This window comes from Phalacrocorax aristotelis, chromosome 7 (assembly GCF_949628215.1).
Source record: "Phalacrocorax aristotelis chromosome 7, bGulAri2.1, whole genome shotgun sequence".
Classification (NCBI taxonomy): domain Eukaryota; kingdom Metazoa; phylum Chordata; class Aves; order Suliformes; family Phalacrocoracidae; genus Phalacrocorax; species Phalacrocorax aristotelis.
The window spans coordinates 47,342,922-47,367,211 of record NC_134282.1 but is presented as its reverse complement, the minus strand read 5'-3'; the positions used below and the strand labels follow the sequence as shown (position 1 = coordinate 47,367,211).

The 24,290-nt window shown below is 42.2% G+C and overlaps 1 protein-coding gene across 1 annotated transcript in view; it reads left to right on the top strand.

Moving 5' to 3' along the window:
• Positions 1 to 12,031, top strand: part of AGBL1 (AGBL carboxypeptidase 1) — a 270,250-nt gene extending 258,219 nt beyond the window's left edge. The window contains exon 22 of the mRNA XM_075100597.1: positions 11,646 to 12,031. Within this exon, the coding sequence (XP_074956698.1) occupies positions 11,646 to 11,952 (307 nt within the window). The 3' untranslated portion in view covers positions 11,953 to 12,031. The remainder of the gene's footprint in view (positions 1 to 11,645) is intronic.
• The last annotated feature ends 12,259 nt before the right edge of the window (positions 12,032 to 24,290 follow it).

Genomic DNA, 24,290 nt, shown 5'->3' with positions numbered 1-24,290 from the left:
GTATCATGCACCATTAAATCTGACACAGTTTATCTGCAGGTTGGTTGTGCGGAAAAGGAGAAAGTCCAGCATAAGCCTGGCAAACTCAGGGTAACGTCAGCAGCAGTCTGACTTGGCTGCACCTGCTCAACCACCTTATTATCTCCACCATTCCAAGAGCCTGGGTTCCTCAGCAGAATACAGTGTTTTTTTAAGGGGATGTGTGCTACAGACACCAGAAATATTATCACAGGGGTACCTATGTAAAGCTGGTGCAGCAAAAAGTTCTGTAGAGAAAATGATGCCATCAGGATTTTTTGGAGAAGAAGGAAAAAGAAAAGAGATTCTATCAGAACACACAGCAGTAAGGAACCCTGTGTGCATCCATGAATACAACCTTCCCAAATTCACCCCCTTTGTAAAGTGTATATGTATATTTAGCACTGGGATTTGTTCTCTCTGTACTGGCAAATATAACTTTGTGGGCTTTTTCAATGCCTTGAGGGAAATTCATGAGCCAGAACAACTCACGATCTGGTCTTTTCATGGTGTTTCAGTTCCTGGAAGACAGAATCCACCTTGGGAAGAGCAGATGCCATGGTATTTTGGTGCAATAAGCAGCTTCCTGAAGCAAAGAGACAAAATGAGGAGCTAGGAAAACATAAATACAAAGACAAATGCCAGGAAATACAATATTTCCTGACTAATGAGGTTTTCAGGTCCAGCAGAACCCCCACGCACATGTCCTTGGCCTTTGTTTCCTCAAGCTGGATGGCTGGCTTTTTCTGCAAGACAATGTAGCTGGACAGCTTAGAATCAGAGACAAGTCTGGGTACCGAAAATCTGGCAGCTCATGACAGTTTCTTTCCCATCTGAGTAATCTCCCCTTAGCTTTTAGGGCTTCAGGTTTTTTTCAGTACTGCAAGAATTACAGTGTTTCTCTTTGAAATATGACCTGGCAGCTAATCCTTGTTATTACTGAGGACCTCTCTCTCCTCCTGATGTCAGCAGGAGTCCTACAACCTCATCATTCCTCCAGCTAAACTCTACATTCCTGTCTGGCAGAATCATGAACGCTCACTTCTTTCCCTAATGGATCTGGAAACTCGCTGTTTTGTTTACTGAAGTCTTGGTTTGCTGAGAGGGTGTTTTGGACCAGGCCCACCAAGGTTATTAAGCACCTATTTTTTTACTGCTTCCAGTAGAAAGGCACTTACACAGAGGAGGCAATTAAACAACTTTTCACCCTCATTCAGACTAGGCGGGTGGTGGAGGGCTTCAGACACACCATGCCATAAGCTTGCTGGCCAGGTAGTGTGACCCGTGTTACTGGGGAACTGGGGCAAGGAGACAACAGCTCAAAGTGCTCAAAGTGACTGCAAGCCCACCCAGTGTAGAAACTGTCTTCCAAACACAAGGGTTTTAACCTCATGACTCAATTTTCCCTTGATGCACAGCCTGAAATATCTTTTTCAGTCACTTATTCTGCACACAAGAACTGACCTTTTATCATTTTTGGTTGAAAATCAGAGAATGACATTAAATGCTCAGGGTGGTTCTCTATGAAGTGGTTGTTTCACTGCTCTGTAAGCTGTGCTCTAATTTGCCCATCCATCCAAATACATGCCTTATTTTGATTAAATGAATGCTTTTGTCAGTTTATGTTGCTTCAGCTTTTACTCAGAATGTGCTTGCTTCTCTGATGTGTTAGTATTATTTTAAGAATTTCAGTGGGAATTTCTGTATGCATATATAAATACATACACACATATTCACATACAGAAAAAGTAAGAAAATGTAATTGCAACTTTCAGGTAAAAAACATAGAACATTTTGGCAGGCATTTGAAAATTGATTTTTATAAAATATTCAGGAAATACTCATGTTAACAGTGATTTTAAAAATTGTTCCCTGCTGGGAATTGATAGATTATACAAGGTACAAATGGATTCATTTGAAAACAGCGTCTCACTGTTATACAGGTGAAACATTGTTAAATACCTACAACAGGAACACCGAAAAGTACAGCAATGGCAACTTTTATATGCGCTTTACTATGTTCTTTTTTGCAAGGCCATGCCTTCTCCTTACATCACAGCAAATGGCTGTTGTTTTTCCTCTTTCTTCTGTTTACTGGGAATCATATGCTCCTGGCTGGTGGGTCCTTCTGGCACAAAGGATCCCTTTAAACCTTGTTTGAATTCTGAAGTAAGATGAAGGTTGTGCTCCATGTTTGTGTCAACCCTCCGTGCCTACTGTTTTTCTTGTGTGCTAAACCACTAAAATTCATCCTTGCAATTCCTAACAGACAAATTTTAGGAGGCAGGAATAGCATAATGAAATATTTGCTATTCTTCACAAAACATCTGGCCGGGCTTTGGCAAGATCAAGGAATTAGCAAGAGTTGCCACTTACGTGCTGTAGCTGACATTTTTTGTTGTCCTTAATGGAGTCCAAAGTATATGCAAATCAGCTGTGTAATGAGTGAGGTTAAGCAAGGTTTTGGATTTGGTTCCATATGGTGTTAAAAACATAATTGATCAGAATGTTTTGAAATATGTGGAACATGAGTGTTCAGATTTGTTTTATCTGAATCTCATTATGTCTCAGAAAAGATTTAGGATGAGGGCAGAGGCTGAAGTTTTAACCTGAATCTATTATCAGTTATCTGTGATCACACATACTACATCAGATGTTTCTGCTATAAACCCCACTTCAATTTGCTTTAAAGGCAAGATAGATTTCTTTGACCTTGCCTTCTCTCCCTTTTATTCTCATGGGTACACACACAGTCTCTCTCTCTCTTTCCTAATTATGATATTGACTAAACACATTTATTCTCTACAGGAAAGGATGAGAGAACAAAAGTTATGTATTAGTCTCAGAACTTTCACAGTACAGGAAGTTTCTTATATCAGTTATGGTGAATATTCCTGGGATGAGATACCTAACTTTTAGGGGAATTATGATTTTGCAGATTTGTCTTGGATTCATTTCAAGAAACCTGTGATAACATAGGACCTTATAGAGATGAACTTACTTTGAGAGGTGGCCATGTTGACTGATGTCCATCAACCGGAACCTCTTAGGCTTCAGTGCTTTGCCAACATGTTGGCCTTAAATTAATTGTTTTCAGTACGCTCCAGAAACTGTCTTCTGTGACCCTTAAGCTGAGAGTTGCCTGAAGGCTTTCCTTAAAAGCAGAATCCAGTGGTAAAACAGCTGTTGAACCCCGACATGGTACCATACTGTCCCCACTCTCTGGACACTCCAGAACCAGAATCATTGTTTTTGCCAGAGCTCAATACTTTAGTTCCAGTCATTGTTTACCCATTTGAAGACCTGTGATTGTGAAAGAAAAAAGAGCTATGCAGAAAGGTTTCTAAAACAGTCATTCCTTACTTTAAAAGGTACAAGAATGAGTCATGTTCATGTGGAATAGGAATACGTCCATATTTCCCTACTGAGAATCCAAGCTCTTAAATTTTGTCACACAACTTGCTTTTAGCTTCTAGTTTGAGCTCTCACATAGCTGATGATAACACTTTATGTTTTAGACAACCATTTCTGCCTGCCTGCTGACTGTCCTAATATATCTCAAGTCCAACCCAGATGGTCTAAGTTCCCCTTTAGGTGACCTGCTGTTTTGTCAACACTTACATGAAGAGTAGAGTCAAAGAACTGATTTGCCCTGGTCAGTAGCCTGCTCGTTCCCTGAGGTTGCTTCCACTTGCATGCAATAGCATCAAGGTTCAGTGATCATCTATTGTTATCTCTCTGCCAGCTGCAGGACTATCTCCTGAGACCTCCTATGTCTTGTAATGAAAATTGTGCTCTGAACACAGAGTAAACTATGTAATTGTGGGGATATGTAGGTATGTGGGTGTCTGAGTGTGTGTGTATATACGTGTATGTGTAGCTATTATTTATTTATCTATCTGTAAGGAAAGATGGATAAGGGTGATGATCTACTTTGTGGGCTTGTATAGACATATCTACATATATACATACACACATACATACCTATCATAAATAGATTCTCTTAAACCTCGGAGCTAAAAATAGCTTTTCAAGAAGAGAAACTAGCAACCAAGAGGTTGGTTTCTCCTCCAAGGGGTATAGTGGTTGGTATTTAGTCATTTACAGCAGTTGTTATTAAGTCAGGTAGTTAAATGTCTATCTGTCATCTGGAGCGCAAGCAAATATCTGCATGCATGGTTATCTGACCCAAAAAAACACCCTGTACATAAAACAGATATGTAACTAAAACACAGTCTAGACATATCTTGGCCATTTTAAAATATTTTACTTTCAAAACCCCCAAATCCTTTAAGTCACTCAGAGAGAACTAAGGGATATACACATATGGAACTTGGACTTTTGAAATTAAATATATAGAACCAATTACAAAACTTGGATGAAGTCACTGGAATTCTATGAAACAGCACCAAGGGAAATAAGAACCCAGGAGAACCTGCATGCCTTTACATTATTTATCCTCAGCAGTACAAATTTTTAGCATCTAAGCCAAAATCTTTCCACATTTCTTTCCCCGCTACAGTGCCAATGTCTCAATTACTGGAAGCACCCAAAAGCAATTACAAGGGTTCCAATAATCTTCCAGTATTACTGTGGCTGGACTGCTAAGTATCATCAATAATGTGATTACTATTTTGAGAAGAAATTACCTGAAGTAGAGACACTGTGAGAAAAGCTCCCAGACACCTTCAAAATAATATTTTCAGCAACCTTAACATTATTTAGTGTCCTAATAAGTCTTAGTAAATACCTTCCCATACAGGGGGACTTGACTGCGCATATTTCTCAGGAAGCTTAAGCTATAGAAAGCCAAAACGTTCTCTAGTTTGGAAGCATTTCTTCTGATTCTTAAACTCAGAGTAAAATCCAAGCCACTGACAGTGCTGCCTGGTGATGCATATTATTCCATCTATTTTATGTCACCCATCTTTTATTCCTTGTGTTAATCTGGGGTCTGCCCCAAATGTCATAGTTCCATTTCGTGGCTGACTTGTATCTGTTCAAGTCAGTGGGGTTTTTTAATGCTTACAAGCCTACAGCTATAAGAATGCTAAAGATGCGATGTTAGTGCTGCACTGATATATAGATTGCTTCTCCATTAGGAAGAAATTAATGATTGTTCATAAAACCAAATCCATAGCCTTTGGCTTCGCAACAGCTTTTCCATCCTGCAAGTCTAAAGGCCAGCCCATGTGAATTTTATTGGTTAGCGATAGAAACATGTCTGGATTTGAACTGAGGTAGCTGGAATCCAGGAGTGTCATGTAATGTCAAGTTAGTACCCTACAAATGGGACAAAAATGCCTACTTGTCCTCTGTATAAACACACCTTTCACAGAAGGATCAAAGCTGTACCAACGATATGATGTAATTCAGTTAAAAGCAATTCTCCATATTCATACACAGCTTTTCAATTTCTCAACCATGTGAAATGAGAGGAGTGTACTCAACTTCTACTCTGCTCTTACAACAGTCATCAGCCATCTTCTTACCAATAAGGAGAATGGAAACAGTCATTCCTGAGAAGACTAAGAAAACATCTGCTAGATGCAAGTGAAATGCTGTCCAGGGCTAAATTGTTGCAAGCGGAATGAACATTAGGGGACAGTATTGGCCAGGAGTCAGCCTGTTTCTTGCTCTTCATGCTCTTCCTTTATTTACAAGTTGTCTTCCCTTCTCTCTAAATGATAAAGCCCTACTTGCTCCTTACTTATCTAACTGGTGCACCAGACATCCATTTTTAATCTGGGCAAATCAATTATAAATATTACAGCCTACAATTACCCTGGGAACTCCTGAAAAACTAATTGGTACGAGTCTTAGCAATGAATTACACCTTTCTCTTGGCTATTTGCAGCAGGAAGAAAAAAAAAAACAAAAAACCAACCTAGACTTAAAAGGAGACCAAACATCTCTTAGCCATAGCAAACAGATTTCAAGGCGTGTTTGATTATGTTCATATTGTTCGTGAAAGGATGGGCCGTGGTGGGCTGAAAGCCAAGGCACCTGGCATTGCCTAGGGCTTAGCACACATTTTCTCAGGAGGTGTTGTAAGATGTAAAAGTCCTTGGCAAAGAGTCTTTGGAAAGGGAAATCTCATGGGAGCCTGCAAAGTTCATATCATCTTTGTTTACGGCAATAGTCCTTTAAGCTGGAGGCATCTTGCATAAGTGCATAGCTGATTCCTTCCCTTGGCGAGGTCAGGGACTAAACAGAGCCTTGTCTCGCTATTTGCAGGCAGGAGGGGAAGCCGGGCTGCTGTCTGGGGAGCTCCTGAATTGCAAAGATCAAACTGGAAAGTCATTACAAGGTGTGCACCCACCTTGTAGAAAGTGAATGAAGACACTAAGGGCAGACTAAAGCACTTCTTTGTTGGCATATTGTTGCTGTAGTGTATTTCTTAGAGGAGTAATTACTTAAAAACATCGTAGTTGTTTCATTTATATCCTAAAATACTACTTTATGAAGATATTAAAGGCTGAATTATACTCTGGGATAATTGCACATGCGTCTGCTTGAGAGTCATTTTACATTCATTACAAGACTTCAGAAGCAGAGTTCCTGTAAAATACTTTTAATAAAACATATGGATTCCTCAAAAGCAAAACTGTGCAAGATCACACACCCATTTCAATTTGGTGACAAAGGTGGAATTTTAATATCAAAAAACAGAAGGCAATCCCAATTCACTGTAGAGAGGGCAGTATATCTTTAAAAGCTGCAGGACACTTTACTTATCAGCATGTATATAACTCTTCATACAATTGGTAAAACTTTCTTGGAAAAGAATGACATGCCCTCTCTGTGCAGGTGAGAACTGTGGTCAGGGAACTTGCTGGGGTCTTCAGTCCCTGCCTGAGTGGAAAAAAAGAGCAGCCTCCTTCCAGGTGAATGATGTAGTTGCTGAGAACTTGGCCTGTTTTGGTTGGACATAAATACTTTTTTCTGTTTTCTCATAGGGAAATGTCTGATATCTTGAAAAATTTCAAGAAAGTCATTTCCTGCCTTATTTAGTCTATGAACTGTATCAGAGACGTGCTTGGCTTTTCATACACAGCCATATCCCTGCATTGGGCAGCTTCCAAAGGATTGGGACATATCATGACAGAGAGAAGGTTTAGGGAAAGAAGAAAGTAGGGTAAGGCCAGGGTGATTATGTAGCTACTGGGATGTTATTTTTCATTGCAGAGAGAAGATGAAGACATGTTTGCTTGTTTGTTGATATATTCTTCACAGGGAGTCATTGATATGTCCATGACCAGCAGTGGTCCCCAGAGTTTACTTTTTCCTCCTTTTTTATGTAAAGCATTTAACCACTCACTTCCTAGCTTTGCTCTGGCAAGACTGCAGCAAATTTCACAAGAGTGAGAGAAGCAATACGAAAAAAATAGTAAATGCTCCGTTTCCTTCTCTAATGCACTGAAACTGCGAGGCCTGTCAAGTGAAGGTCAAGCAGCAACCCTGAACAATAGTCACAGATTCCCTAAGAGGGACAGTTGTCAGTGCCTGTTCTTTCCAGCAGAAAAAATAAAACACATTCTATTTTAAGACAGGCAGTGGAATATACAGAGAATGAGTGACCTCCCACACAAGCAAAATGTGAGTGAAAAATCCCAAGAAATTACTTAGTACATCTCTAGTTTTTCTCCATGCCCTGGAAGTGTATGCACAAGCGAAGAAGAATTATGTGTGGAAGAGAGCTCATCAGTCATCCCCATGTACAGCATATAGCTGTAGTTCATCAACCACAACTATAGACTGTCTGTTCTTATGTGCAGTTCTGCAGGAAAGCTGATTTGCAAGGTTTCTGTCCAGCTGTGACCTAACAGGTAGACTGACTTAGAATGAGGGGTTTGCAGGAAGCATGTAAACTAAGTGTTTTTCAGTCATACCAGAAAGCTCTAGTTACACTGACATGTAAGGAGGCACTGGGCTCCCTTCGCCTTCTCATGTTAAGTCAGCCAAAAACCAGAATCATTCTACAAGATACCAAAGCTTGCTTGCTTTAAAACCAAGCAAACAAACAAACACACCCACACACAAAAGGAGAACTAATTGAGATCAAGTCATATCTCAATAAATATGCAAATTAAAAATAAAAACAAAGAAATTCCATTTATCACATCATAAAGTTGCAAATTGCTGTTGTGGCTCCCGTCGGCTGGAATAGATGAGGGCTACGAGGTTGTAGGTTTTGAATTAGTAGATCAACCAACATGCATACATGTTTTATTATGATAACTGGGGGACTGTTGGCTATAGATATATTACCAGCCTTTCCTCCCCGTCTTATGTACTGTGTTCATGTTCAGTGATATTCATAGACTATATTTGTCTTGGAGTTCTCTAATGTAATGTCATTGGTTTTCCTCATTGTTTACCTTCTGTAAGACAACATCATTATTCTTTGGTAAATCTGTTTCATGTCCCCTGGGGTTTTTCTCTTTGTTTTTTTTTTGGGGGGAATTCTTTTGCAGCTTTAAAAATCAGATTAAAAACAATAAACAAGCAAACAAAAGTCCAAGAACCTGTCCCTAACAAAAAAACTCACAACTCTCTGTTGGAAAAGAAAGAAAGGCACACCTTCCACTATGGTATGCAACAGTTTAGATGTTGGCATTTCTGCTTATTACTGTGTTCCACTGTTTGGATTGTCTCCTAAAGGAGCTGGTCTTTGTGATGTGGAGAAGTAGTACGTAATGACGTTGGCAGCTTTGTTAGTGGGCCTCTAGCTGGCTCCCCAGCATGCCACATGCTGCCACCTCTCCTCTTTCAGAAGAACCTCTAACCTGCTGGTTTGAACTAGCCCATTTGCAGTGCTTTGTTATGTGCTTTAAATCTTCCCGCAGCAGAAAGTGAATTACTGGGATGGAATATTCCACATATCAGAGAGATCTAGCTAGTTTGTAGACCTTGGAAGTGTGATAAAGAGCCTTTCAAATTCTAAGTCACCAGTGTGATTACAGCCTGCACTGGCAGTTAGAGGAAGTTGGTACCATCTATTTGCTCTTTGTTAGCTCATTATGTGATTTGTGGTGGCGGCATTGATCCAGTGGGTACCAGTCCATATTGGAAAAACCACTGCTGAAGTCATTGCTAATTGGCTTGCTCAATCACTGTCGCAGCAAAGGAGCAAAGGGCAGAACAGACTAGGGAGCAAGCCTTCTTTCCTGACCTCTAAAGATGGTCTAGGCACATCCTCACTTGTGGGGAGCCTCTCCATGCAATATATCTGCCCAGGTATTGAATTGTCACAAGTTTTGGTGTTTTGTGTATTATGTATGTAGGCAACATGACAGCACCCATCTTGGAAGGGAGAGCTTCTGAAGCCCATTATAAAGGTTTTATACATAAATACTTGCTTCATAAAGACTGTCCCTTCAGTCTTCAATGTAAGGAAATGACAGTTTTCTGTGGTTTTCTTTTTCATTCTCTGATTGTTGTCTGCCAGATTTCCCTTCCACAGTGAAGTGCTTTTGTGCTAGAAGTAATTTTCCCCTTTTTATCAGAAATCCAGTCCTAAAATCATTTATGTTATCAAAAACTTCAGAAGGTCCTCTGTTATTTGGTTTCCCAGCTTAAGTAATAATAGGGATTTTTTAAAAAATTATTTTCCTGTTCACGGAAATGTTTGGCCTTCAGTTCCTTGGTTGCGCACTGAATCGTTCCATCTGTAACGTATCAGTGAGTTGGGTGGCAGTTACGCTCGGTCCCAATGTCATTAGCAGCCTCTCCCAAAGATACAAGTGCAATATTGAAAGTAGATACGCTTTGGTTCTTTTTGATTGCAAAGCGGCAAAAGCAGAGCTTTTAAATGAAAAATCTAGTTCCCCTGAGTTTAGTCAGCTTTGGAATTATCGTAGGTACTTGGTATCATGGTAATTCATGCCATGCCTTCATATGGAAAAAAAAAAAAAAAAAACAAATCAAAAAGAAATCAAACCCACTGGCCAGACTCAGTAGACACCACTGCTTGCTCCTGTTTGTGCTGGGAGGATTGTCCTGGTTTGTTTGTTTTGTTTCATGTCACACACTCACTTTCAGTATGAGTTCTTATTGACCCAGATTTCTGAGCAGACTGAAGAAAAGCCAGAAACTGTAAAAGACCATAATTATTCCTGTATTTATTTTTAAGTTGTACAGCTCTATTAAGCTTTCAGAGAATCCTTTATACCCAGCCTTTGAAGTAACTAAGCCTGAGATCAGCCAGAGAAGTGTGTTGACACCGCTTGTTTCTGCTTGCAGAGTAGCCTGTATACAGTTAAGATCTGGAGTCTCAAAGCTAGGAAAATCTTACGCCTTTTTTGGAGTGCAGAAGAGAGAAGGGATCAATATATCCAAAAGTAATACTTTACACCTTTGGTATGTTCTGAAACCTCAGATGCTGGCACTGCTGAGAAACAGCTGAGAGCTGGAAGATTATTCCGGGTACTGACATGTAAATGAGCAGACCACACATTAAAGCTGTGTATGTTCCATCTGCCAAAACATTCATTCTTCCCAACTTGGGACGAATTAGAAAGTCTGGCCCAGTGGTGGAAGATTATTATTCCATTCCCAGTCCCCCAAAGCAATACATTCCCCTGCTTTGAGTCTGATTGAAAACATTGACCTGGCGGTGAAAAACACAGTATCTGTCCCCCTGATTCATCCGGACTCTAACCCAGGTGACATTGAAACCACAGGCTTCTTTCTGGTCTCAAAATATTACCCAGCTGCCCTCCTGGTCTAAGGGCCAAATGGGAACTTGGCAGCTAAGTAGGAGGAAGACCATATCCCCCAGAGCCATCTGGTCTAGTGGTTACAATTCCTCCATAAATATTGCATTAGGCTAACCTAATACACTATGTATTGAAAGTGGACATGTTAAGAAAGCCTATAACCATTCCTGTAAGTAAATGGCAGGAGGCTAAGGTGGTGTAACGTACCCTTCTGAGAGCCAGACGACATAGCTGTGGCATCCATTTAGAGTGTCTCCTCAGCCATTCAGACTCGCCTCTGAATTTGGCCCTTCCTCGGGAAATCATGCTGTCAAAGCCTTTTCAGGTTCCTTCCAAAACACAAGTACTCCTGCTATTTCTGCCCTCCTTGGAGCCAGCGTGCTTGAAGACCCGAAAGCCTCCACTTTTTGTTCGTGCTGCCTCTTGTTAGCAGTGCTCTGAGCTTGCACAGAACAGGAGGAAAAGATGCCAAAGCACTTCAACCACCTGGATTAATTAGGTCTTACACTAAATGTGGAACTACAGTGAGGTGGATGATTATTAAACCAGGAACAGTCTGGAAACTAATACCTCGTGCTCTGCTATATTTCAGTTTCTATAACCTTGTAAGTGCCTCAAGGCAAGAATGGTGTTGTCTGTATATAAAGCACTCAGTTTCTGTATAAGCAATAACGATAATAGTGATAACAATAATCGTTTCTCCTGTGAGGTATGGAAGTATCACTCTTCATTTTACAGATGGTGAAGCAGACATAAAGATATACAGGATCTTGCGTAGTGCCATCTTATGTCTTATTAACAGAGCCAGGATTGAACCCAGGAATGGCATTTCCCTGTTGCTTGGTGTTATCCTTAGAGAACACACCCTCCTTTGATGACAACCAGTCTCTTCTGATTTTTCTGCAGAAGCGCCAGCAACAGCAGCCTGGAGACTGATGATGAACCTCCTTGTGTGGAAGAAATCGATTATAATACTGACAGTTGCTCTGATGGTGAAGGAGACTTCTCGGAGCTGGACCAAGAGATCCAGGAGTGCCTCTCGTGGATGGAAGGAGAGACAGAAGATGAGGGAGTGACCACGGGACAGACATGCAGCTCCAAGGCTCTCAGGGGGCTCTACATTTCCAGCCAACCAACATCCAACAGTACAGCTCTCCCTCTGCATTCAACAGCACTTGGGGTGTACAGTGGGTTTGAGAGCAGCCCGGCGTGAACAAGGCTTTGACTTGCAGAGCCGTAAGCTAATGGGTTACTGCTCATGTTTGCCAGCTTCAGCATCCTTCCCAGATGTGTTGCTCCAGTTCTGAATAGAAAGTTGACTGAATGTTTGTGCAGTTTGTAAACATATATATATATATATATAGAGAGAGAGAGAGAGAATGCCTCCTTACACTTTGCATGCAAGGTAGAGTGAGGGGCCACTGGCCCAGATGGTACTATGTGAGAACATCTTCCGCTCCTAAACATAAACCCCAGTTTCATGGCTGCCTCTAGTATGTAGTTTCATACAGACTGACCTGAGGAATGGTATTCTGACACCAAGGAACCAGAGATGATTCTCCTTTTCCTACTTTAGCCTCTTATTATGGGAAGCAGCCTTTGCATGGTAGAGTGACAGTTATGGATGCCTTTAGCCAGAGCTCTCTATTGCCATAGATTTCTCTTGAGCTGTAGAGCATGTATCTGATTTCTGTCTGATCAGAATTTTTACAGTGTGTTCAACAGGTTGGGTCAGGCTGTGCATGCTTCTGATCTGGTCGTGTCTCAGCAACAGTGTGGGAAATCCGATGTGCTATAGAAAGGAAGGCACCTGTGACAACCCAGAACAGTCCTCTGGAAACCTGGGCTAAATCCAGCTCTTTGCTGCACTGGAATGAACTGGTCCAGTGTAATGTCAGTTGAGTCACTTCATGCTTGAACTGATGGGCCCAAGTGTAGAATTTGTTTCACAGATACTGTGAAATTTTATTTTCTCTGTGAGACATCCTTCCAGCTAAGAGAGTACAGATACAACAGTTCATCCTGGGGAACTAGAGCTACTATTTAAAGCTGTTGGGAGTGAGAGGGATTTGAGGTGTTTCAAGGAAAAAAACATGTTCTCTTGAGGTAGCCAGGGGTCCCCTAATATTCTGTCAATATATTAGTGATGGTGAGAATATCCAAGAATGAATTTAGCCCAAGCATCCATCCTGTGACGACTAAGGAGACCCTAGTTCACGGAACAAGACCCCATCGTGCCAGACAGTAATATAATAGAAGACACTACTAGTAGGTTATATATAGGACAAGCTCTACCATTGGCTCCCATATCGAGTCAGAACAGCTTCTTCTTTGATCCCCAAATGGAATAAAAAATTAGATTTCTCCTAAAATTGCCTGCAAACACAGATCCTGATTCCTGAGAACCCAGCACAGACAACCCACACATGTGCCCAACATCCCTAAAGCATGAGTCCCGCATCACCACGACTCATACCTCATATTGCCTGAACATCTCACGTATCTTAAAATCTGCTGCTGTAAATGGGGAATAGCCTTGAACCCAAAGGGAACTAACTGCATGATGCAAGAGGCTCCTAACTCTGTCACTACTTTATGAGGCCCAAGGAGGAGGATGAATTTATAGTGTGTTGTAGCATTAGAGCCTATAAGGCCTCCGTTACCAGTGATTATTATTATTAATATTGATGCATGACTAAAAGCACCATGTGATCCTCTCACCTTTATGCCATTTGTGGAGAGAATTCCTGGTGCAGAATGAGGTTTTCTCTGATGCATTTCTGAACACCTTTCCCCCGACTACCTAGACATATTTTCTAGCAGGAACTTGCTCTTTGTAGAAATATCTTCTTCCTGTCCTGCTAAGTTTTCAGTATCCAGGTGTTTTAAAGTCTTCACCAACATGTAAGAGTTCTCTGTGTTTCTAGCACTTTCTTTATGACGCTGCTCAAAAGGCAGGCAGCTTGGGTCCTTAGAAGCTGAGCTGCTTAGACCAAACTAATTCATTAGGTATGGTGTGTGTTCTCTGTACAGATGTCCTGTTCTGCTTGCTTTAGTGTGCAGCTTGTTGCACACAATACTGAATTTTCATAAAAGTTTGGCTCACAGGAATGGACACAAAAGAGATAAAACAGGTGTTCCCATTATAATAGTTTGTATAACATTGCTTCAAAGCTTATTAATAAAGGACGATATATGTGCACAGTTGACTTCAAAATCCAACATTTGTATGCATGACAAAAAACTCACACTGTGCTAGGTCCAGATTGCCGCATACACAGGCCATGCTGTAAGATCTTCAGCATTCAGTACATCCCCAGGACACAAGGGCAAAAAATAGCGTTGTACATATATGTGTCTGTAGATGCATGTGTATACATCCAGAGCTGCTTTTCTCTCCCATGCTGTGTTCTGTACCAACGCCTTGCCACAATAACTGAACAATGCTTACCAAGGCTTGCCAGTGGTACACTCTATTACAAAGGGGAAAAAAAAAAATTCTTAAATCAGCATTTTTCTTAATGAGACACCAATATTTTGGCTATAAATACTATCAGCCAGTCTCAGCCTTCTACCTGTTTCATTCTGAATTTCTTAAGCTGGGGAGAATTCAGTTCAGTGGGAAAACTTTGCCCCAGTTGTGATTCATTGAATCAATAGATTGCAGAAAAGTTGTCCTAATATAATAAAAGCAGAGATGCAATTTCCAAGTATGTTTGGAGCCAAATGTGTATGAGCAGTACCACTGTTTCTTAGATCCCTGTGCTGGGAGCTGCAGGAGGTAGAGAGAAGGCAAAGACCCTTAGGGTGTTTTCAGTGTCTGGGATCCAAGTGCAGCAGCCAAGTTGGGAGCAAAGTGTCCATACACATCAACCACACCTGCATAAATGCTGCTGTGCCATATGAAAAGCCTGGCAAAGTCTTCTCTCTGGCAGCTTCCCATATTGTGCCGAACAACTTGTCAGCAAGTGGTGAGGATGCTGCAGGAGACGATGACCAGGCAAACGCCCCGGCCCAAGGGCGCTCAGCCTGCTGCTGAGAGGTGGGGGCAGAAGTGGCACGGTGAGAGGGTTGCATGACCAACCAGCTGGGTATAGCACCTGAAAACCTCCAGCAGAAAGAGTTTTGTGGCTGCCTCATTTCTTCCAAGAACTTCTATGGGGAGCAGATGATCATCTTCTTTTGACAGACCTCTAGAGGTCAGGAGAGGGCCTCCATTGTGCACTGCTCTCTCCACGCTATTAAAATTCTCTGAGAGTCATGGTAATTAAGCAGAACTAGGCTCTGCACAGAGGAACGGAAGTGCATTGACTTTAATAAAACAGAGTGTAAAACAACTTTAGATTAACTCCAGCCTTGTTTATTCTTGCACACTTGTAATTCTGGTTTGGTATTTCCCCAGTGAATAGAGCCGTTGTCCCCTGCGCTGAGGCACATCACCTCACTTCAGCCTGCTAAGTGCTGAGCAGTGAGGCCAGTGCCTTTTCTTGCTGTCACTAGCTAATCCCAAAGAATTTGGAAACAGCCGATGGAAAAAGGGAGGGAGGAGAGGGAAGTTGCCCTGCTCCCCACTGTTGCCATTCCTCAAGAGTCAGCAAGGCTGTCAGGTTGAGACACAAGCCAAATATTTCCATAATGGCCAGAAGAGACGGTGTCCTAGAGGCGCTCGCATAGTCCCCACTGCTAAAGCAGTTTTGGGCTCCTGCCAGGCACATTAACTTTTTTTACTGATGCCTTTTGTCTCACTGACTCTCTTAGCCGCTGTGAATAGCTCCGCTCTCCTTCCTCCCCTCCATGGTTTACATGACATGGGTAGAAGATGCAGCGCTGAGCAGCGCTCACACTGCACCCTCTGTCTCAGCCTCTTGCCGGCTCTCAGGCTTTTCCTATTGGAGATGATCCTAAGGATGCCTTGCCAGTGTCTAGTGAAATACGTGTGTGTGTAAACCTCTGGGCTAAAAAATAAATAATTAAACAATAAAAATAAAAATAATCAAGTCAGCAAACTAAAGGAAGAACAAAATCTAATTATTTTTATCTGCAGTTTGTTATGAGGCTGTCAGAGTGCTCTATCCTCTGGTTTTACAGCACTCTGGAAAATAACAGTGATAATAATAATAAACAACCGTGCACTGTGTTGTTTTTGAAGCAAGCAGGAAGCAGATTAAGGAGGGGAAAAGACAGCTGCCCCTCTCCTCTGCTTCTTTTCTCCTCCTGCCAAAAAGCGGAGATGCAGGTGATAACACTATCTCCTGTCTTATCTGTCTTTGGACCAGATCCACTGCCCCTGTCCATCGCTTAGAGACACAAAGCATGAGTAGGCAACTGTTTGGCAGCCAACTGGGGACACTCAGATTGTATTTCTTGCTCTGCCACAGACCTCTTATGTGGTCTTGACCAAGTTGTTCATCCTCAGCTCCCTGCCTCGGTTCTGATGTGAGGTATAAACAAGGCTTTGATTCCTCACAGCAAGTACAGTAAAGTGTGAGTAAAAGTAGGTGTGTGTTTTTGGGGAAGGAGGGAAAGAAATAGGGATGTAAGACTACCCAGGTGTTTGCTCTATACCGATTTCAACTGTTGCCATTTGAGAAGGCAGCTGGAATTATTCTATGCAGGAGTGTGGTGGTAGCTGCCTTCACTACTTTCCACTTCCCCATCATGGGGATGGAGGACTGTTCCACATGTGCAGTGATGGTTATGGTCTGTTAGACCCTTCCTCTTCAAGCTGTGTTGGATAATTTTAAAAGTCTTTCCTTACAGGTTGTTATCAGCCTATTCTGTCCTATGGCTTGGTCCTCACAGCACGGAAATTTTTACACCTGTTTTAGGGAGAGCAGGATTTTACCCTGTGTTTGAAAACTCTTGTATGGTTTTCCAGGCAGAGGGCTGGACACAAGGCTCCAACTGGAGACAATATGCAAAAGCTTGGAGATCTAAAAACTCTGTATACATAACTGCATCAGCAAAAGATGAAGGAGAAAGCTAAAGAAAGAAGAAATGAATCAGAGGAGAGGAAGGAGGGGACCCAGTGCAGGGAAAGGAATGGAGAGAGCAGATGGGAATAGGAGTAGGGGGCACTTGGGGGAGACACAGGCAGAGAAATGGGAGAATTGTTCCTATTTGTGTATCCTCTTCCGTCCCCAGATAATGTGTCAGTATTAACGCTATCAAGAAACAACCCTCTCTACTGTAGAATAAATCTGCCACTGTATTCCCCACTCCATAAACAGCAGCCAAGTCTGTATCCTCAGCGCTGCATTGTGTGTTCAGCGCTGTGTTTTGTGAGTGCTTTTCATGATGGTTGAGCCTGTATCATTTCTGGCCTTAGGTTTCCTCTCCAGGGACTGACATTCTCAGACAGGTTCTGGAAGATCCATGGGATATTACTGTTGATGCAGCAGTTTGAGGATACTTTCTTAATCTTGTCTTTGCTCTGATTCTTTTATTTCACTTTAAAATAAAGTGGAAGGGAGAGAAATGAAGGAGGTGAACAGTGATACAGAAAGGAGAAGGCAGAAAGAAGTACCCTGCTATCAGTCTAGCAAGATCTCCAGAAAGATGGCGAGGCAGCTGTTTTGCCATCAGGGGCTTTTTTAGCCTTTGATTAAGCTGTTTGTAGCTCATGCAGGGACCAGCAAGAGACAAAGACAAATCTACCACTAAAAACAATCATCCATTGGATGCCCTGGCAATAAGTCCATTCCCAGTAAACTACTGTAGCCTTTGGCTAACTGATCTCTGGACACTGAGGGTTGGCTCCTCACCACCTGATGTAATTGCAATCACAGCCCTGTTTCTTGCCCCCTTGCTCCTAAAAGCCTGACTGAAGGCTTTTCCTGAGTGGTTTGCAGTGTATGCTCTGGCAGCTCATGCACAGATCTGCAAGGGTTTCCTGCCTTTGCCTTAGCATTTCCATAAGAAGTTATTTAGCTCTTCTGTGCTTGTTTCCCGATCTATGAAGTGGGGTTACTAATATTTATTTTCGGTAAAAGAAGTCGCAATAAGGTTTAAATCCTTAGAGAAGGCAAATAGGAGGGATTAATTGCCGCTTCCATCATATATCTGCCATCGCTGAAATAAAAGTACTGCCCACCCCTGTGATTATTGCTAACTCCTTTCCAGGGGCAGTTGTGTTTTCTTTGGTCTCTTTGGAAGCTGGCAAGGGTAGCCCAGGCAAATCCTTGAAGTGAAAGCACGGGCAGTGTCGACAAAAAGTCTTTGGGTTTTTTGACAGCACAGTGGTCTTCCAAGAACCAGGCAGCATGCTGGTTAGTGAGTTGGGAAAATGGGCAATTTAATAGAGGTGAAAATGAGACACTTGGGAGAACAATGGAGCAGTCTGGTAAACATCTGAAATGTCTCTGCCCAAGTGCTAGGAGTATAAGGGCTAAACAGGAAGAATATAAAGCCTCAGTACATATACCAAGCTATGAATTAATCAGTTTCCCAGACACATGGAAAAGAGAAAGTAGGAACAGCAGAAGAAGGATTAATTGGCTGTGAAACATCAGGGAATTTGTAGGTTGGGTCAAGGAAAGAGGAATACAGGCCAGCACACACTGACTTAGACATTAGAGCAGAGGTGCAATGACAAGATCTCCTAAGACAGGGAGAAGAGTAGAAGAAAAGTGAAACACTAAAGGTGTGTTGACATCATTAATGCCTTGAAATGAGAAATTAATTGTTTAAAAAACTTGAAGCAGCAGCAGACAACTAGGAATGAGAACAGCATGATACCAAAGCATGTGTGGATGAAATCAGAAAGGTCCTGGCACACAATGAGCTAGAGGTGGCTAGGAACGCACAAGGGAAGAAAAAGAAACCCTATAAATACCCTAGAAGGAATGAAAGTGTGCACTGTGTACCACAGAAGGAAAGCACATGCAGAGGGTTGGAACCGTCGTTGCCTTTTTAACTCCGCTTATCACCAGAACAGTTGCTACTAGATATATATATATAACGGATATATATCACATATGTCATACTGATTCAGGGTGATTATAGGCCAGAACAAAGGGGTGTACTTTAAACAGTCCTCACACTGAGTAAGTGAACTCAAACTGTTAGACCTGATGGAATTCCCCTGCAGGTTGTCCAAGGAAAGAAATCTGTGAACATTTAGGAATGGACTTCAAGATCTTTTCCTATATTGAGAGGGTTCTACAGACTAGAGAATGGCAAACAGGGTACTTGTTCATGCAGATGGAAAAAGGAAGAGCCAGAAAATTTAAATCTGCCAGCTAAGCTGAGTGACTACAGAGAAACCTCAACAAATTATGAAACAAACAATTAGTTAGCAGCTATAGGATAAGAAAGTGGTAAAAGACAATCAGCATGGATTTGTCAAACTGATCTAATTTCCTTCTTTTATTGGCTAATTGGCTTAGAAGATAAGGAAGAAATATCATGTCTTTGCTTTAGTAGAGCTTTCAATACTTTCTGATATTACATTTTCATAACGAACTAAAGAAATATCGTTTATATGAAATCATTGTAACATAGGTGCACACTAGCTAAGAAATTAGTCCTGAAGGCCAGGTTTCACCTCCATGAATGTTATCCTTCTAGAAGTTAGGCATCTAGTCTAAATAATTCTGTACAGAGTAAATGTAGAGAGACAGACACCTCCAGAGGGTCTACATCCCCTCCTAAAATACGTGGAAAGGATCCTTTGCTGAGATATTTCCTTGTCTCATTAACTTCTGAGTGAAGCTAAACAAACAGCTCAGACAGGACACCTAGTTTTAAACCCACCCCAAGGAGGTATCCCACAGTCACACTTGCAGGGCATTATTTTGCCCATTTTCCCAACTCACTAACCAGCATGCTGCCGGGTTCTTGGAAGACCACTAACCACCACTAAAGGTGTGTTGACTTCATGGAAAATCCATTCATTTTTTCAGAAAATCCAAAATCTTTTTGTTAAAACTCAGTTCCTTGTTTGCACACCTCTATTTACATCAACACACCTGCCACCGTCACTCCAGCCTCTCCCGCTTAGGGCTATGCTTCAGAGCTCCCCCCATCCAGCTCTACCCCATCCTCTGCTTTGCCCGTCTCACTCCTCCAGAGCCAAATACTCTAAATACTGGTGATCTGAGGGGCTACATCCCAGATGAAATGGGGATCAGCGCACACACTCTCACTGGCAGCTGGCACCCAGGTAGATGCCAAGAGCCCTGGAGCAGGGAAGCACACACTGAAGCCACTATGCCAGATGGCCTCACTGCTCTCAGTTGTAAGAGCTGCTTTGTACTTTTTAGCTTTACTGATGCGGAGAGAACATTTTGAACTGTCTAAGCCTTATAACCTTGTATCATTGGCACACGAACAGCAGCGGCACACTGTTGAACATAATAACAAGAGGGAAAGAGCTGTGGAATTAAATAAGAATTTAAATCTTAGGGTTCGCAGCTCAGAGGAGAGGTTTTGCTGTGTTATTTCCAGGAATTTTTTGAGTCATGTTTGCGAATAATGGATAATATTAATTCCTTCATGACTATGGCTGAATAAATTATTTGTCAATAATTTTATCTACGATTTGATCAGTTCTAGCTCCTTTCTCTAATGTGTATGATGCGGGAACATTAGCTGTATTCTGGATGTGTGTGCCGGGTATGCAGCTCCAGTCCTTGGCACCTAGCAGTGAGTTTATTCCCCAAAGACAATTTTCAACAAGATTTACCCCAGAGCAACCAAATGCAGGATTTGATCTGTCATACTCAGAATGATTCATTTTTCACTTCATCAGGTAGGAAGAGAGGAGACAGAAAGAGAGAGGGAAAGTTATTTTGCTCTTCACAACAAACCCTTGTCTTCAAAGTCTGAGCTGCCACAGAGCGGTAAGCAGTGGCCCACCAAGGGACTCGACAAATGTTGCTTGGCAACTCCATGCCATTGATGGGAAGCGCTCAGCAGGCTGAGCATCACAGAGGGACCGAGACAGAGAATGAGACAGTGGCACACCAGGATGCTCGCTCCTGTCTGGCCCTGTTAGAAATTACACCTCTCATGCCCTGGTAATTGTTGTAGATGCCAGCCAACAGTCTTTTGTGTTGGGTGGGAGAGTAATTGCAGGTCATAAACAGTGAAGTGTCCCCTGCCCACTCCTCAGGAACAAAGGGACTTTGGATCTATTAATATCCTGAAGGTCACTGAATTCTTCCCAGTGTAGCTAGCTGTGAGCAAACTTTAAATGGCTCAGAGGCACCGCTGCTTGGTAAAACACCCACAGGGATCCCGAAAAAGCCTATTGTCCTTTACAGCATTGCACAGCTACCTTACCACCTTGTCAGAAGCATCAGGCCCTGGGGTAGTGGTGGTGTAGCCCTGCTAGTCTGAGGATGCCAGAGTAACGAAGTTTGCAGCAAGAGGACAGTTGTTAAAACCAGCAAGCAGAGCTTTCAGGCACAGTATTCCTTCATGGAGTTTTGTCAGTATTGAAAGATTATAAGTGAAATGAAACAACTTTGACCACACAGAGCAAATCCCGTGTGGCTTGTATGCTAGCACACTTTGCCAAATGCCTAGATATTTTCAGCAGCTGGCAACTCCAGAATACACCCCTCTTCGTGTGACTACACATAGCACTATTAGGAATATCAGGCCCAATTCTGGCATGAGGATCAAGAGATACTTAGCAAACTTTTTAGCAGAAATGGGATTTGGGGTGCAAGAGAATACTCTGTTTGAAGCTAGAAGTTCTGCTTCCCTCAGTATAATTCTGGGGAGAATAAAGTGCTCATTTTTCTCTGACTTCATGCAGTATTAGGTTGGCCCTTTCTTCTCAGTGAGACCTAAAATTCTGGAGCAGGAAGAGATGTTTGCACAAAGTTGCCTTTTCCGAACTACCTACAAGTGCAACGATCCAAGAGTTTTGTTTATGGAAAGTGCCCACACTGTAGTAATGCTGCAAGTGTTATCAAAAATCACTATATGCCTTTGAAAGTCCTGAACAATCTGTGTAGACATGTGAAATATTAGCGTTGTTCTGCATTAGAGTTTTTGAGTGGTATCCTGTCTTGGATGTTTTTAAGTAAAATAGCTAACAGTTTCTAACGTGTATTAAAAATTGTATTTCTTTTTTTTTCAACTGGTTTCTGCATCTTACAACCTGTAGGAATGTACCTCTTTTTGAAAGGACTGCTTAAATATTTTTTTCTCCAGGTTATGGCTCTTCTACCCAAACATGACATCTCCTCATTGCCTTGCTCCTGAAACACAGGCCTTGGCAGTTTGAGAAGTTTAGTCCAGGTGTGATTGCTTCTGGCCTTCATTTTTTTTGTTCCGTTATAGAAATTTCACAGAATCACAGGCTATTGCTGCTTGTGGCTGCATGTGGCACTGCCTTTAAAAACCCATGAAAAATTTCAGCTTCTGATGACAACTAAATACCCAATCTTCTGTCTTCCTTTTATGTAAATAAGTCAGTTTCATAAATTATTCTTTCTCTGTTGTTTTTTGTTGTTTTTTTTTAAGGGAGGCCTTGCCTTTGTAAACCCTTTTCCTTTTTTCACTGTCTCATCTCTTACACTAATTGAAACAATTACACGCTGTTTCCTGAGGACAGTTTCTTAGTCCTGTCACTCAGCCTCACTCAGGTTGTGTGCTGCTCAAATTCCTCTCCCTTTTTCCAATTTTCCCCCTTCCTTTGCAAAGATGTGCTGGGGAACAAGGACCCCAACACCCATATCCCAGCAAAAGCCTTGGTTTGTCCTCCCATCCAACCTTCTTGTGAAGACCACTTGCCCCGCTGGCTGCAGGCGGGGAAGTGTGCTGCTCAGCAGTGGAGGCAAGGACTTCTTCACGGCATGGAGGGGAGACAGCATCTTTCTCAGGATTTTGAAGAGGTCACGCTTACCCTCTCTAGCCCTGCTGTCACACAGAAATATGTATATATCTATACATCTAAGTCACTCTATATATCTGTAGTCTTGACATGTCTGCTTGAACCTACCCAGGTAGGTGCCACTCTGTGTCCCAGTGCCCTGTGATTGCCAACCTGCTGCCTTCTGGTGCTGATTCAGCTTGCTTTGGGTTTCAAGTTAACATCCTACAGGCAATGTTCATACACGTATCAGCCACAGGAAGCTGGGATTTAGATTTCAGTCATGTTTCTAATTCCTTTAGTTTCCTGCAGTTTTCAGTCTTCTCCCCCAGAGACATTTCTCCTGAAGCACCCGCTCACTCATGCTTTCCTTTCACTGATGTTCACAGGCAGTGCAGAAACAAGGCAGCCAAGGAAACCCTCGCTTCTGTTTGCCAGCCGGCCATGCTGATACCTCTGGGGTAGGGGGCCATAACTAGGCCTGCTCCTGCACAGCAGAGTTATACCTTTTAAAAAAATAATTGCCTTTGATTAAAGTGTAAGGGTCCCATCTTCTTTTTGTTGTTGTCATTAATGAGGGCTGCAGGCTATGGGCCTTTGAAGTGTTTCCTTTTGGCTCATCTCCCTGTTCTTTCTTTTTCCTAACTTTTCCTTTTTTAAAAAAAAATAAATTTACTTCTCTCAATTATCTGCCCTTTGCAGCGCAGAGTGAGATTTGTTAATTTTCACATGCTTGCAAAAACCTGGCTGGCACACTCTAGCTACCTGGCAGCCTCTAAATGGGCAGCCAGTCACTAGAGCAAGCAAACAGGCAGGGCATCTCTCTCATTAGCTGCCTTGACCCCTGCTTGGCCGCTCCAGAGGGGAGGAGGAGGGAATTGTACAGTTACTCATCCCCTCTGCAGAAATGCCACTCAGCAAGGCATGAATGAATACACCGCTGTGTTTAATTAAGGATATCCATAACTATTTTATTTGTGATCTCAGGACCTTTTAGGCTGATGGACTCCTTTACATCGCCTAACTTTTAAGGTAGTATTTTGTTTCCCAGCCTATGAGTGAAATAACAGGACATCAGGCTGAACCTTAATGGCCCTTCAGGTATCTCCATTTATATTACCATTGCAGCTGATTGCTAGCTTGGTTTAGTCCAGAAAGGAAATAGTAAGCTTTGAAACTTGTTTCTCTCTGATCAGCTCAGAGGCTCAGAGCTGTGGCCTGGGCAATGGAAATGACAGGGTGTTAATCTCTTGGTTGAAGAGGGCTTCCCAAAGGTTGAGCAAAGGTGTAAAATGGCTGAGTGACTTGAGCAAGCTGATGCTACAAATCAACTGGAGACATAGGACAAAACTCAGCTCCCCTGGATCAGAGCCCAGGCCCATTGGACACTTTCCTGCAGGTTATCCTTTGTAGATGTCATACATAGGGCAGAAATTTCATTACATCCATGGAACCACCTGCCTTGACCTTTGTCATCTTTAATCCCTAGCTTCTCCTCCCATAAAAGCACATGCCTATAAACAGCTTCTCTTTATCTGTCTCATGAAAGGCTCCCTGCATGAGGTTTCTGTCTGGCCTATAAGGAGGAGGATGTTGCTCCAGATAAGGTGCTTGCCCCAATTACAGGTATAAATCTGACTTGAACACTGCACTACTGGGCCAGCTAAGCTGCTTAGGGAGGGAAAACCAAACAAAATGAAAATAAAATTGAGGGTTCAAACTAA